Here is a 15002-nt window from a genome sequence, read left to right on the forward strand (position 1 = left end):
AATGTAGTTTTTTATTATTGAGATGTGGTTTTGAATTGCCCTTCATTACAGTCAATGTTCTGCAACATTCTGCAAGACCTTTATGTTTCATTTTCAAGTGGTTAACCCTTTTATTAGGGTTTCTGGTATTATTATGCTGTATAATTATATTGAGTGAACTGGATATTGCATGTCCTTTTCTTTGCATGGATAGCCAGCGGATTGATAAACAGAAGATCCACTGTAGCGACCCCTAACGGGAGCAGGCGAAAGAAGAAGAAAATGTGAGTAGGCTTCTTTATTACACTAATATGACATAAATTCAAAGCGTATGAACATATACTGACATTGACTACTGGAGGGTGCATTGTGTTTCTGTGATTTCATCATCATATCCAAGACAACGTTGCAAATTTCCCTGACTTTTTGGATCAGGTGTATTTATGGTAAGATTCACCGTCTTGAATTTACTGCTTCAATATAGAGCATGGTCAACAATGAAGGAAAACATATTATACAATCCACATGCCCATGGAACTGGTTCACTTTCAGTAGGCCCACTGGTTTGCAGCTTTACAAGGAGACCTCTTGTTTGACTCCTGGTCCGTTGAGGGTGGATGTGGTGTTTTTCTTGATGGAGGTCATCCGTATAGCCGAGGTGCTCTGCAGGTAGCTGGTGCTGCGCTCGTGCCGGGGCCTTCTCCGGCAGCATAGGTGGCTGTTGAAGTGCCTGCGGAAGCTCTCGCTCAACAGGTAGAGGGCGAACGGGTTGACGCAGGAGCCAGAGAAGCTGAGCACGCGGGCCAGCAGGGTGATGATCAGATGGGGCAGCGATGAGTCGATCTGGTTGTAGTTGAAGGAGCGGTAGAGGTATAGCACATGGTTGGGGAACCAGCAGAGGGCGAAGAGGCCCACGAAAACCAACACGATTTTGGCCAGTCGCTTCCTGGTCTCCATCTTAAAAAAAGAAAGAAAATTCTCTCACAGCACTAGTTCTCATCTTTCTTAAAGCTTGCGAAGAAAGTTCAGATCAGTAATTAGCATTTTTGATAAGTACAAATTTACAGAAAATTATATGACAATGCTCAGAGTAGCAGAGTCCTCTGCTCCGACCAAGTAACATATCTCATGGGTTCAGAAATAGTGATTAAAGACTGATAAACTTCCTATATTGAAACTGTGTTGCGCTGCAGATAGACAGTAGAATGTGGAAATCAGGGAGTTTCACTTATACAAGAAACACAGAATATGGAATTAGAGGTAAGGTTATATTCAGGGCCGCTTTTAACACAGGCGCAATTGGTGCAATGCACCGCGGACCCCTGCAGCGACGGGCCCCTGCAGCGACGGGCCCCTGCAGCGACGGGCCCCTGCACCGCGGACCCCTGCAGCGACGGGCCCCTGCAGCGACGGGCCCCTGTTTGGGCACAGCAATTTTTATTGGTAATTTTTCACTGGAGAAATCACAATGCCAGCTACTGTTTTAATTTACGTTCAGTATCGCTTATTTTTACTTACTCCGCCACTGCTTACGTGCAACCCCAGTGCTCACAACGCCACCCACAGGGCGAGCATGTGGGTGTAACCAGAGTGATGCTCATTGAACGTCAAATACGGATCGAAAATCGCCCGAATTGACCCAGATGATATCCAGCGGCCACTTCGCAGTTATTGTCAACAACGTTTTACGTATACTTGCTTTTTTAAACTTAACCAATATTGCGTTGTGATGAGTGAACTGTATAAACACAAATCAGGATGCCAGAAAAGAACAGCAAGTGTATTATCTCAGCGCATTAAATCCGCCAAACAGTTCAAGAGAATAGAAACTTTCTTCGCGAATACCGACGCTACACTTTCAAAATCGGATATGCAGTTACAGACAAATGACCAAGCATTAAAACTAGTCTTTAAGACTAACCATTAATTTGATTCTAAATTCTTACCTAAATAATAAAGAGTATATAGTTTATCCAATGATATTCTATATTTAGTTTTATATATTACAATTTTATTGTATTACAATTTATTTTATTAATTACAATTTCTGCTAATTTCGCCATTTCAATAAGGTGAACGCAAACACAACCGCTTTCGCTGAAAGCAAGACGACAACTCAATGAGCATGAATGAACATGGCCGAAAATATTTTAGGTTCACGAATCACGATCACATTAAATTAAAGCCATCATTCGCTGTCATTGTCAGTGGGAGGGGGAGGGGGGGGGGATCGCAATTCAGGCCTAATGTGATTTGGACCGGAGAGTTGATAGTTGTTTAGCTAAAGATTCGGACAGTCCACAATGGTCAGCCGGGCCTCTATGACAGATTCTTGCACCTACATCTACAGAACAGAACCTACAGTCCCTCCCTGGTTGTATTATACTGAAAATACCTCCTTTGCCCCAGAGGTCAATTTTGAATGTGTGTGTGTGTATATATATATATATATATATATATATATATATATATATATATATATATATATATATATATACACACTCACCTAAAGGATTATTAGGAACACCATACTAATACGGTGTTTGACCCCCTTTCGCCTTCAGAACTGCCTTAATTCTACGTGGCATTGATTCAACAAGGTGCTGAAAGCATTCTTTAGAAATGTTGGCCCATATTGATAGGATAGCATCTTGCAGTTGATGGAGATTTTTGGGATGTACATCCAGGGCACGAAGCTCCCGTTCCACCACATCCCAAAGATGCTCTATTGGGTTGAGATCTGGTGACTGTGGGGCCCATTATAGTACAGTGAACTCATTGTCATGTTCAAGAAACCAATTTGAAATGATTTGAGCTTTGTGACATGGTGCATTATCCTGCTGGAAGTAGCCATCAGAGGATGGGTACATGGTGGTCATAAAGGGGTGGACATGGTCAGAAACAATGCTCAGGTAGGCCGTGGCATTTAAACGATGCCCAATTGGCACTAAGGGGCCTAAAGTGTGCCAAGAAAACATCCCCCACACCATTACACCACCACCACCAGCCTGCACAGTGGTAACAAGGCATGATGGATCCATGTTCTCATTCTGTTTACGCCAAATTCTGACTCTACCATTTGAATGTCTCAACAGAAATCGAGACTCATCAGACCAGGCAACATTTTTCCAGTCTTCAACTGTCCAATTTTGGTGAGCTCGTGCAAATTGTAGCCTCTTTTTCCTATTTGTGGTGGAGATGAGTGGTACCCGGTGGGGTCTTCTGCAGTTGTAGCCCATCCGCCTCAAGGTTGTGCGTGTTGTGGCTTCACAAATGCTTTGCTGCATACCTCGGTTGTAACGAGTGGTTATTTCAGTCAAAGTTGCTCTTCTATCAGCTTGAATCAGTCGGCCCATTCTCCTCTGACCTCTAGCATCAACAAGGCATTTTCGCCCACAGGACTGCTGCATACTGGATGTTTTTCCCTTTGCACACCATTCTTTGTAAACCCTAGAAATGGTTGTGCGTGAAAATCCCAGTAACTGAGCAGATTGTGAAATACTCAGACCGGCCCGTCTGGCACCAACAACCATGCCACGCTCAAAATTGCTTAAATCACCTTTCTTTCCCATTCTGACATTCAGTTTGGAGTTCAGGAGATTGTCTTGACCAGGACCACACCCCTAAATGCATTGAAGCAACTGCCATGTGATTGGTTGATTAGATAATTGCATTAATGAGAAATTGAACAGGTGTTCCTAATAATCCTTTAGGTGAGTGTATATATATATATTATATATCATTTCAGCTTAACCTTCAGATATCCACACCACTCCCTGCTTCATGAAAACCAGCCCATCCTCCAAGTCCTACCGATCACATATTTTTTGACTGAATTGAAACATCAGGTGGAAAAAAATGGTTTTCCTGCGAGGCAAACATAAGTAGGTGTATTTTAGGAAGTGTAATTATATGTAAGCACACTCAAATTATAGATACCGTTCTCTCTCAGATTCACCATGACAAAGCATTCATGATCAAAGAGGGCTGCACCTACCCCCCCATTCCCTCCCCAGATAATGAGCTTGCCCCCCCCCCCCCCTGGCCTGGGAAAATGCCAGTTAATCACATTATTTTTTTCCCAAGAAGTAGGCGTGGCAATATTTTGTAAGATTTTTTTAACCTTATATCCAAAGCCCACCTCCAGCAGCCACAGAAAGCTGCGGCCCCACCCAACATCCTTCAGCTAGACATGGGTTCATTGTGAAGTGGGTGTCAGTAGGTGCCAATTCATTGGATGACGAAAGCAGAACGTGAACGCACCTGTTTTTTGGTATGTTCGCTGACTTCTCCCGGCATGTCGTGAGCGCTCCGGATTAGCGTCTTAGCAATGTGGTAGTAGTAGATGGATATGATGCCCAGGGGGATGAGGAAGTAGACCAGGAATATCATGATGGAATGGATCTTTGGGTGCATCTCGTTGGACAGAGGATAGGGCACACAGGCCGTGAAGGTGACATTCTTGTCCTGGATGTGGACGACTTGGGAGAAGATGGCCTCAGGGATAGCCAGCAGCACGGAGACAAACCATATGGACACGGCTTTCAAACAGGTCCAGAAGACAGCACTCGAGCTCTGGATGTCCATGGGGTTCACTATGGCTTTGTACCTATCAGACAACAAGAGAACAGATGCTTTCTTTGTCAATTGTTACCTTGTTATTTCGTCCTAACTGCTAAAAGCATGAAACAGACCAATATGCTAGTCAACAAACAGACATTTTTACTTTCTTTGTAGTGGTTCAGAAAGAATTTGAAATCAAAAAGAGAAGGTTTTTCCACTTCTTTAGAAGATACATGTTACGTCCTGCCCACCACATCCGCCCGTCCCTTCCGTCTCCTCCCTAGCGTGACCCCGGAAAGCCACGCCTGTTTGTCTCGTCGTCCCCAGTCTACCTTCCGGTTCCCTGTGCCCTTCCCAGTACCAGTCTTACTGTTTTTGATTCCTCACAGTCATGTTTGTTTCCCACTCCCAGTTTAATTTGCCATTAATAGACCCCATTTCATTCAACACCTGTCCTTCAGTCCTTCATCTCTCAAACCACTACAATATATCATCTAAACCACAGAATAATATTTTTTTCTAATCGATAAAGCACTGATTATTCCATTATTTATTAATGAAGTCAATTTTTCGTGTCTAACTCTTTTCAGGCACTCATGTTACTCCAAGGTTATTTGCTCCCCATTCCAGGTTCTTTCTTGTGTGCTGAGTTCTCCTGTTCTCCCCATGTTGTTGTTCACCCACAGTCCAAAAACATGTGAACAGGTGGACTGGTGTCTCTTAAGAGCTAATATGGTGTTTGCCTGCATCCTGTCTAGGTGTTTACCTTATGGCTCACTGTAACCCAGTACTATTATGGAAATTGAACAGATGCTCTTTTTTCAATAGTATTGTCTTTTTAGCCTGAGGCCACAGTAGCACTGGAAACAGAAAGGCTTTAATGAGGGATTCAGGTATATCATGAGGTCAGCGTAACTGAAGAGGAATGCCTCCCTGGACAGTAATGGTGTTTTGCAAGCAACCTCATCCATTAACATGCAAAGAGATTGGAATGTGCTTTGCAGCAGGTAAAGCAGATGTGCAATCATATCAAGGGCACTCCAGCTCATAGCGGACAGGTGTGACATCCTGGGCCAAACAGCGGAAGAGTGCAGAATACGCACTTGAGCACATGCTACAGTCCCTTCTGTCACCTGCAACGCCATAATCAGTCCCTCGAATGTCACCTGAAGCCATTTTCCATGCAATAACCTGGGCTTTATTACAGGAACACAGGCCTATCGGAAAAATAAAAGATCCAAGGAAAATGAAAACACTGAAAAAACATTTTAGAGAAAGTATGGAGAAGCCAATGCAAATGTTTGAAGTGGAAGTATATATAAAAATACCTATTGACCAATAAGGTAAGGTAATGTAAGCTTAAATAGTATTATGAGAACTGCCAATGTATTGCATATATTTGCCAAGGAATGGAATTCATACAAGTAGTTAGTAGCTGGGTGATGTGAACCAGCCATTTCATGCCAGAAAACCTCAGCACATATCAGCTCCTTAGGTGATAATTACTTTACTGGGAGAAGAAAAGACAGCCTTTGTTATCTGAGTGGGTGTGTAGTCAGGACATCAAGGTTAACACTTCTAATCTTCTGGTAAGTGCCGTAACATCTTTAATGATGGCAAACAATTTGGACCTCATCTTAACATCTAGTTTGGCAGACAAGGCTCTGCAATCTGTTCTTCTTGTTGCAATGGGGCTATGTTTACATTGAGAAGAGCAGCTCCAGCCCCCCCTCTAACACCACGTTTAAGTCACTGAGTACTAAACATGTAGCACTAACGTCCCTGCCTGGATATGCACTAGCAGTCAAACATTTTTCCCCACACTGAGATTTTCTACATTTTCATGTTGCTCACTTAAGCTTTACTAAAAATACACTTGATATTCTTTTCTAACTAATAAATTTACAGTACTGTATGTTCACCATTTGAGTACTTTTATTAGCAAGATAATGAAATATCTTTGATTCATCAACCTCCTCTAGCAGTTATAACAGTAGAGAAATGTTGCGGAATTCTTTCTACAAGGGACATTAAATTCTGCTCTGTTTCATTGGATGAAACAGTTAACCAGTGCATTTAAAGTTATAGGATAGCCTAGAATTTGACTCTGCCATCATCACACAACCAGTTAATAGGATGTCAGATATGCAATGTTACATACTCTTTACATACTCTTTACAAAGAAACTTGTGTTACTTGACTTATACTTTCATTCATAGTTGTTTACTCAACTTTCCAATGCTTAACAAGAATAAAATATCTGCAGTTTATGAAATAAATGGAAAAGTGATAAAAACCTGTGGTGTGCAAAAACTTTTAACTGGTAGTGTAGATTTTTGTCAAGGATAAAAATTCAAAAATGTTCTAAGAGATCACATATCTTTTCATGTATTTATTTAGCCACCTTCATCTAAAGCAACGTACGATTAAGAAAGCAGGCCCACCCACCCTGGACTGATTGAGGTGAAGGGCCTTGTTCAACCACCCAATGATAAAATCATTCTGTCAACCGTGAGATTTAAACCAGTGACCTTCTGATCACAGGCACAGAGTCCTAACCCACAGAGCCAAACACCACCCGATGTTAGCATAGGTACTTTTCAAAGCTACTCGTATTTCAGTTGGAGGGCTGTGTTGACATGTATCATCAAGTTTCTGTCACCTGCTGCTTCCCTTTCAGCTGTGTCATTGTTTCTGAGAGCCATCGATTGCTAAGCTCAGGATACAAGCATAGCAGGAAACCACAATTCGGTAAACAAGAGCAACTTTCCAAATAAATAAATCATCATGCGTCCTTTCACTTGATTGTGTTTTATGCTGGCGAGGAGTGAGCAAGTGAGCGCTAATCAGATTAAATGCTTAGGACAGTTGCAAGGGTCAGAATACAAATTTCCTATTTTCAGGCTCTCTCAGAGCACAATTACGTGCTCCGACAAGCTAGCGGAGGGAAAATTGGACAGGGGCCAAGCAATTCACCCTTGTGGTGAATCTTTGCCCAATCGACTTCGTAGTAACAGGATTGAAAATGGCAGAAGTGTGGATGGCTTCATGCATAGCCGGTTCATTATTCGTCCCACTATCAGGTAAAGGCAATCAAATACACATTAAATTCCGAGTTAGGGAAGTGGGAGAAGGATGGAGGATCTCCTGGAGATATTTCAGTCTGAATCCTTTTATTTGACTCATTTCAGACCATTTTGAGTCATGGATCGAAGCTTTAGTTTCTCACACATGATATCTGCTATGCCAGAAAGGTGCTGAGCACTCCGCTTTCAGTCCAATGCAAGTATGACTTCAGTAGATTTACCTTTCATAAAACACTAGAGACTGAAAAATTTCCGCGTGGGATCAGTAAAAGCAGTGTTTTTATCTGTTATTCCCTGTCATTTTTCTTACTGTTGATAAATTAATTTGCAGGAAAACGAATGTGGAAGAACTTCATTAACCTCCAATTACCCTTTGTAAGAAGGGAACAGCGATGTGCCACACTGGCCACTGCGAGCGCCGTTTTTCAGGCGTGAAAACGAGAGTGAGAGTCTGGGAAAAGCAGCGCAGTCGATCTGCGATGTGCGACTTTTCTGCTGCTGAGGTCGCATTTGCGCTAGTCATCCAAGATGCGGACATCTTTCATGTCACGCTTGCAGCTGCTATGATCGATAGAGATAAGCGGGACAAGCTTAGGAGTGGCAAGGCAATCACAACACAATCTACTTCATAAGCGCTCTCTCCTTACAGGGCTGTCACTAACATGCTCATCTGGGACACCAAGTAATCTACCCTTTTCTTTGTTTATTTCTTATTTCGTTTGCACTACCAAATAGCCAATATTTTTAAACATTCTATAAACTGTTTGGTACTGGGAATTCATTAATAAAATATGTTCTTTTCCTAAGATAAACACAACATTTTTCATAGTTATAGTGCATTAAAATGTATTATCTATTTGACATGTTATATACAGAGCTTAATTTGTGACGGAGCTCGGTTCGGGACCTGTGGCTGAGCAGTCTCACGCTACACCCGATATAATTAAACTTAAAATCAATCTGAGCTGAACTTTAGAATGAATACAAACTGAACTAAAAAAAAATCAATATTTACAAAATCGGTCGTGTTATGTGATTTTTTTAACTATATTTTTCACATACCTTGACGCATAAATTAGTAAATTTCACTTTAACTTTTGATTCTAAATGGAAAAATCCACTTTTGGCCACTAAAAAGAGATCAGCTTAGGTTACCTTCTCTAATAGGGTAGGTCTGTCTTACAGTTTGAGGTAACCAACAGGTGTCGATAGAAAATATTACATTGTTACGTGTTTAAGTAATAGCGTTTTATCGTTGTTAAAGACCTATGTGTATGTGACGTCATTCAAAGTCAATGTGCTCCGGCTCTTCATGTCATAGCGGCCGCAGTATCCTAACATGACAGAAGTCTGTACTGATGTAGAAATGGAGTTTAAAGCCCTTGGTACTTAATTGCATGAATACCATAAAATCACAATATGCAAAATTACAATTTGTGAGTAGCAATGGGCAATGAATGAAAGGTGCAAATATATAGTCAGGAAAAATAAACGCATATCTAAATAGCTGAAAGGTGCCAAGGAACATTCTTTGTCAAAAAAAAAAGAATCTCCAAAAAATGGCAACAGAACAATGACATTTAGCTATCTGTTTTAGGCCTATTTGTAATTTTGTCTGCTGTTGAAAATGATGAGACTTCAATATGATAGAGTGGTGAAAAAAAAATGCTTTATTATGTTACCAAGACTACTTGTGCTTTAAATGCACCTAGCTTTATCCATGCACAGAAGAAACAACACCCATTGATTTTAAGGTAGTTACAGGAAACGGTGCTTCCCGTATATACCTTACCTGTCGGCACTGAGCGCGGTGAGAGTGAACACGGAGACTCCGACTGAAGTTAACTGGATGACGGGAATCAGCTTACAGGCGACCGTCCCGAAGATCCACTCCTCCACAAAGTACCTAAATGCGTCCACGGGCACGCAAGTAACCAGCAGCAAAAGGTCCCCGGCTGCGAGACTTGAGATGAAAATATTGGGCACACTCCTCATTGCACTATTGGTGATGAATATCTTCACCAGAGTGATGTTTCCCAGTAATCCCACCGAAATGATGATAATGTACATAGACGGTATTACGCATCGAATGACAAATTCAATAGTTTCTCTCTCTTCGGGAGCAGCGTCCTCGGTAAAGTTTGGAAAAACAGACGAATTTAATGACACAGATGATAAGCTCTTAAGAAGCTCCTCCATGGCTATGCGAATGTTGTTGTTTTTTTCCTCTTATTTTTGTTAAATGAATATGTTGGAAAAGCACTTTTTAGAGTAATAATCTTGAATCATGTGGGTGTCGTTTTAAGGTAGCCTATTTAAACGCCGTGGCACTCTCTCCTGTATCTGCATCGGTATGAAGGAGCTGGAGCTGTCCTTTGCAAAAGTGCTGAAATTCAAGACCAACCCCCGTCTCTTCAGCAGGGACACCGTAAGGAAAGAGCGAGGGATCCACGCGTGTTTTTCGTTAAATTGCCTTAGCTGCCTCTATTCTGGATCTTACTGGGCGGCAATAGTACTGCAAGTACAATATTGAGTGCAAAAAAACCCGCCAGTGACTTAAAATATGTCATATAAGTTATATTATTCCTTAGGGATATAAAATGACTTTATTTTAACTCCCCTACATATTTTAACTGCTGTTTCTTGATCGTCACATGCGATCCGTGTGCGCTCTTCGGCAAATTTACTTTGTTTTCCACCTCTTTCTCCTCACTTTAAATCCCGATTATGAGAAGAAAAATGCGAGTATAGAGAAGGAAATCCATAAGCACGACAGGGACGGGCAGCATGTGTGGAATAAGGGAGAAGGGAAGTGAAATGGGACGTTTTTTAAATGACAAGATTACTCTTTCTGCGATTTACTTAAAGCGATTATACGTTTACAGTAGATATATGAAGAATCAAGACAATGCATGATTACAAACCATCATATGCCTCTGTTCTTGTGGTGGATCACTGAGAAAACGGTTGTATCACACCCTTGTTAAAACGTAAAGCTTCAGTAAAAATATTGCATCGCGTTAGGTTTTATTTCAACTTTAAAATACCCCGGGATAAACTAAGCTGGATTTCTACAGACAACTTGTTGCCTGTAATTTATTTCTGGTAAAGGGCTGTAACTGAAGCTTGTAAAAATATTACACCTTATCCGCAAATTTAACCGTCCTATTTCGAAAGGAAAACAGTTATTATAGTGATAATTGCATTAGAAAGGCAGTATTTATAGTTTTCCTTCGATTAGTATTATACTCCTGTTATCACAATTTAATTCTTTATGGTTTCGGGCTGTGACGTGATCGCTCGAATGGCGTTGGGTTCGGCTGGAACTGAACTCTGAATTGCATTCAGTGCTGGATTAGAAATAAGTGAGTTTTGAACAAACTAAGGTGACGGTACGGAAGATTTGAAGCGAACTATATGATATGCTTATGCTACCGCAATTTGATTTCAAACGGTGATTTCCTTCTCTCAGATTTTGATCTTCGTGTAACCAAACATATAAAAATGTTATAATAATAATATATGCTTCCACTCTGTTTATTTGGTGACATCTGCTGGTAAACACAACAAACCGTACAGTATATGGTATAGTTTGACTTATTCTTGTCAGAGCAATTCCTGTCTACCCATTAGGTGATATAGATGTCCACCAAGGGGCTCGGGCTTAGCAAGTCAGTAGTGCTTAGTAGAATTCAAACCATTAGGGTTCAAACCCAACTGCCACGAACAGAGACTCAGGAACCCAAATACAGAACATAGGAGATTTATCAGGAACCAATGCAGACAGCCATGGAATCGGCGAACAGGTTATTGTGGTTGTGGTTACAGAGCCAGAGAAGTTGTTAGCTGGGGGAATCAGTCCTCCGAAGACACGACAAATGAAAGGCAAGTACACCTGGGGTGTCTGTGGGTAGCAGGGATTTGGCAGGACTGGATCGGAGAAGGTCGGTCTGATCAGCGTAACACAAGAGAAATAAGAGAGAACCACTCACTATGTTGCATGAGTAAACGATGCCTTGAGGGCATGTAAGTTTAAGTAAGGAGGTGAGTAGGTGTTGGTAATCAGGGTGATTGCTGATCCTGCATTTGCACATGGGGCATGACACCAAAAAAATGATTATTTTACGGTGTGTGAACCGATGGGAGACATAATCCAGGTTGGTAGGGGGCAGCGTTTGAAGTTTTTTCCAAACCTCGTACAGCTGGCTTGTTAATTGCCCATCAGCTTAATTCACTGCATCTGTTTCTGTGGGCTTATAAACCCAACTGTCCGGATCCTCAGTGAGAAGTACTGCTTCCATGAAACTTACTGAGCATTACACCTCTGTCTTTCTCGCTGCCCAGCCTGCCTGCCCTGACCCTGATCCTGATCCTGATTCTGATCCTTACCCTGATTCTGATCCTGATTCTGATCCTGATCCTGATCCTGATCCTGATCCTGATCCTTGCTCCCACGTCCTCAGTTGCCCTCTGAATTTTCAAGTGTATTTATCCTCTTGTGTCATGTATTGGAGGACTGACTTCCCCCGATTTGGACTTCTTCTCTCATGCCCCCTGGACAACAATATCTGTGTATCGATTCTGTTTCTGGTTGTTGAGTCCTCTAATAAAACCCTTTGTATCAGATCCTCAGTTCTAAGTGTTCTGTCATGACAGCTGGGACATTTCTACCTATATAGATTCAGCACTCTTTGACTTAAGCCTACAAAAAGCACCGTTTCCATGATATATTATCTTCATTTTTCAGCTGCATTTCAGATGCTACTGAAGCATTCATGGCGCAGTACCATTCAAGGGCGTAACTTTTGGCTGGAACATTGGGGGGGTTGAGGTCTCCACCCATTACGGGGCGAAACATGATTATTGGGGGGGTTGTATTAGCTGGTTTTGATTTATTGGGGGGGGGGGGGCACAACCCCCCCATCCCCCCCGTAATTTACGCCCATGGTACCATTAAGACTTAAACTAATAACGATTCGGTTACTAGTATTTATGTACAAGGTGGATCATATTAAAGTAGCCCGACAAGTCAATTCTATTTGTTAAGAAGCTGGAGCCACCCTGCAGTTAGCTAATGCTGGGATCTAGGAAAGGATACTTGATTATTGATGAGGGGCAGGTGTGTTGAGGTATGTAGGTAACTGATGGAGCTGGTGCTCAGTGATCGCTTCAGAGGTTGCTGTATGTTTTGCTCTGTGCTTACACAGGTATGCAAGCTAATAGCAAAATTGTTTTTCAGAGCGGCAGGATGTTAGCGTCTGTATTATACATATTATCTCTTTATTTCTTAGGATGAGTTTGCGTTCCACATTGGCCGTCAGTGGGCTGCAACCATTGATGTGCTGCCATGCTGCTGTACAGACCCACTGAATATCAACCAGAGCCGTTTCATCGTGATTCGGCAATTGTGCACTCCTGTAAAGCGTGTGTCTGTGTGTGTTTATCCATATTTTGCTTTTAAATGTTAGCTAAATAGTTTGGACTGGCAATTGATGGGTGCTGTCTGTTTGTGAAGGAACCAGGCCAGCCACCGTTTCTTGTGGTTTGTTTGATTGTGGTGCATTTTTGCTGTTTGGTTTGGCTGTGTTGTGTAGCTGTGAGTCGCCTCTTCGATCTTTCCAGCTGGAATTGGTGGCTTACATCCTAAATGGTATTGAAGTGTTTGATCAGATTTTTTTGACATGTAGTGTTGCTCTCCTCTGCTCTGCATTGAACAGAAGCCTCTTTAGTGATTCTGCATTGGTTTGCACCAATGTGTCACCAGCGTTTGCTGTGGGGGAAGCAGCACCGTGTGGCACGGCTGTCGTGGGGTGTATGGGTTAGGGACGTGCATCTCCATCCCTGAGACCGATGCAATATACATCTGGATGCAGTGCCAATGACCGGATACATTAAAAGTACATGCACTAACAGTCAAAAGTTTTTGCATGCACTGCAATTTTCTACATTTGATTTTCAGCAGAGGAAATTTGAGGCATTCTTTCTACATGGGACATTAAAAACTGATCATGCTTTTAATGATCACATCTGCGTAAGTGAAATTGGTCACTATATAAGGGGATAATCATTATAACCATTTTTTCTTTTTCTTTATGTCTCATTACCATCTAAATGACATTTGTATATTTATTACATGAGTAATAAAACGGACAGAGTCGCTGTTTAAGTAGCTAACCAGAAACAGACGGGTTACCCCAAGGCATAGTAGGGTTATCAAAGTTAAGTAAATAAAAATAAAAAATAATTTAAAAAGAATTACAGTAGTTTAATTTTCCCTTATGTTGTTATATATTTAAAAAATTAACCAAATAACCCGAAATGAACACTGTAAGCGGACTGTGTTATTACTATAAGCGAATTATTTAAACAGTATTTTGAATAGCAATAATTCTGTCCCAGGCTTTTTGATACATATGAGCAGTAGATCACTATAACCGTGATCCCTATAAGTGGGTTCCACTGCATTAAGAACACCAAGACGTTTATCCGCTGCGAGAAGATGACGGTTACATGGTCCTATCACACTGAACAATTTTAAGTTTGTGCACGTTTTGAGTTCATTTTATGTAACACACAGTAGTCCCCCCCCCCCTCCCCACCCGTGACCGAAACCGCGGAGAATAGCAAACCACCCGTGGACACCATATATAAAGTAATTTTCATGTACGTTATAGTGAATAGGCATTATTATATTTCAGCTCGTGACAATGAACTGTCTTTAAAAAAAACATATTCTTAACATATGAGTGTGTTAACATTTAGTAGTATTAATACAAAGTTGTATTTTAATAAGCCATTGTGTTCTTACATTTATATGACAATACACCATCCATCATTACTGACTGGAACACTCCCCCTTAGCCCTTGCTGCTTTGAGACACACTTCAACATGGCGACGGGTCTCAAGATATTGTAATCGGATAGATAACACTGCCACCAGCAGGCTACCTCAGGGTGCTGTAAATACAAACATTACTGTGCAAAAGTCTTACGCAGCCAGGGAAAATGATGTTTAAATGATATTTAGATTGGTGTAAAACTATGATATTATGCTTGTCAAAGCGTGTCAGCTTAGCCATTTCAAAACCTCTGCTAAAAGCATCCCATTATTTGAAGACAATGATCCACACACCGTTGTATTTTTTTGACCTGACCGCTAGCACATCCCGTATAGCTAATCAATATCTGACTCTTTTTTTTAACTAATTAAATTAAATAAGCGAGCCGGTATTGAATTTAATAAGCACATGGAATGGCTGGGGCGTCCCCTGAAGAGAGGTTTGGGAACTGATACAGTGCCATCCAACTAAACGCCAGTAACTTTTTGGAGAACAAGAAAAAATATTAGTTTTTATTGTTATTCTTCATTTGCAT

General features: G+C 41.4%; 1 protein-coding gene across 1 annotated transcript; it reads right to left on the reverse strand.

The window, feature by feature from the left end:
• Nucleotides 1-552: 552 nt before the first annotated feature.
• nmbr (neuromedin B receptor) lies at nt 553-9827 on the reverse strand. The gene is made up of 3 exons (XM_072703094.1): nt 9421-9827; nt 4243-4588; nt 553-936 (listed from the first exon to the last, which is right to left on the reverse strand). The coding sequence occupies exons 1-3, from the start codon at nt 9825-9827 to the stop codon at nt 553-555; spliced, it is 1137 nt and encodes a 378-aa protein (XP_072559195.1).
• Nucleotides 9828-15002: the final 5175 nt, after the last annotated feature.

Source organism: Paramormyrops kingsleyae, chromosome 19 (assembly GCF_048594095.1).
Source record: "Paramormyrops kingsleyae isolate MSU_618 chromosome 19, PKINGS_0.4, whole genome shotgun sequence".
NCBI lineage: Eukaryota > Metazoa > Chordata > Actinopteri > Osteoglossiformes > Mormyridae > Paramormyrops > Paramormyrops kingsleyae.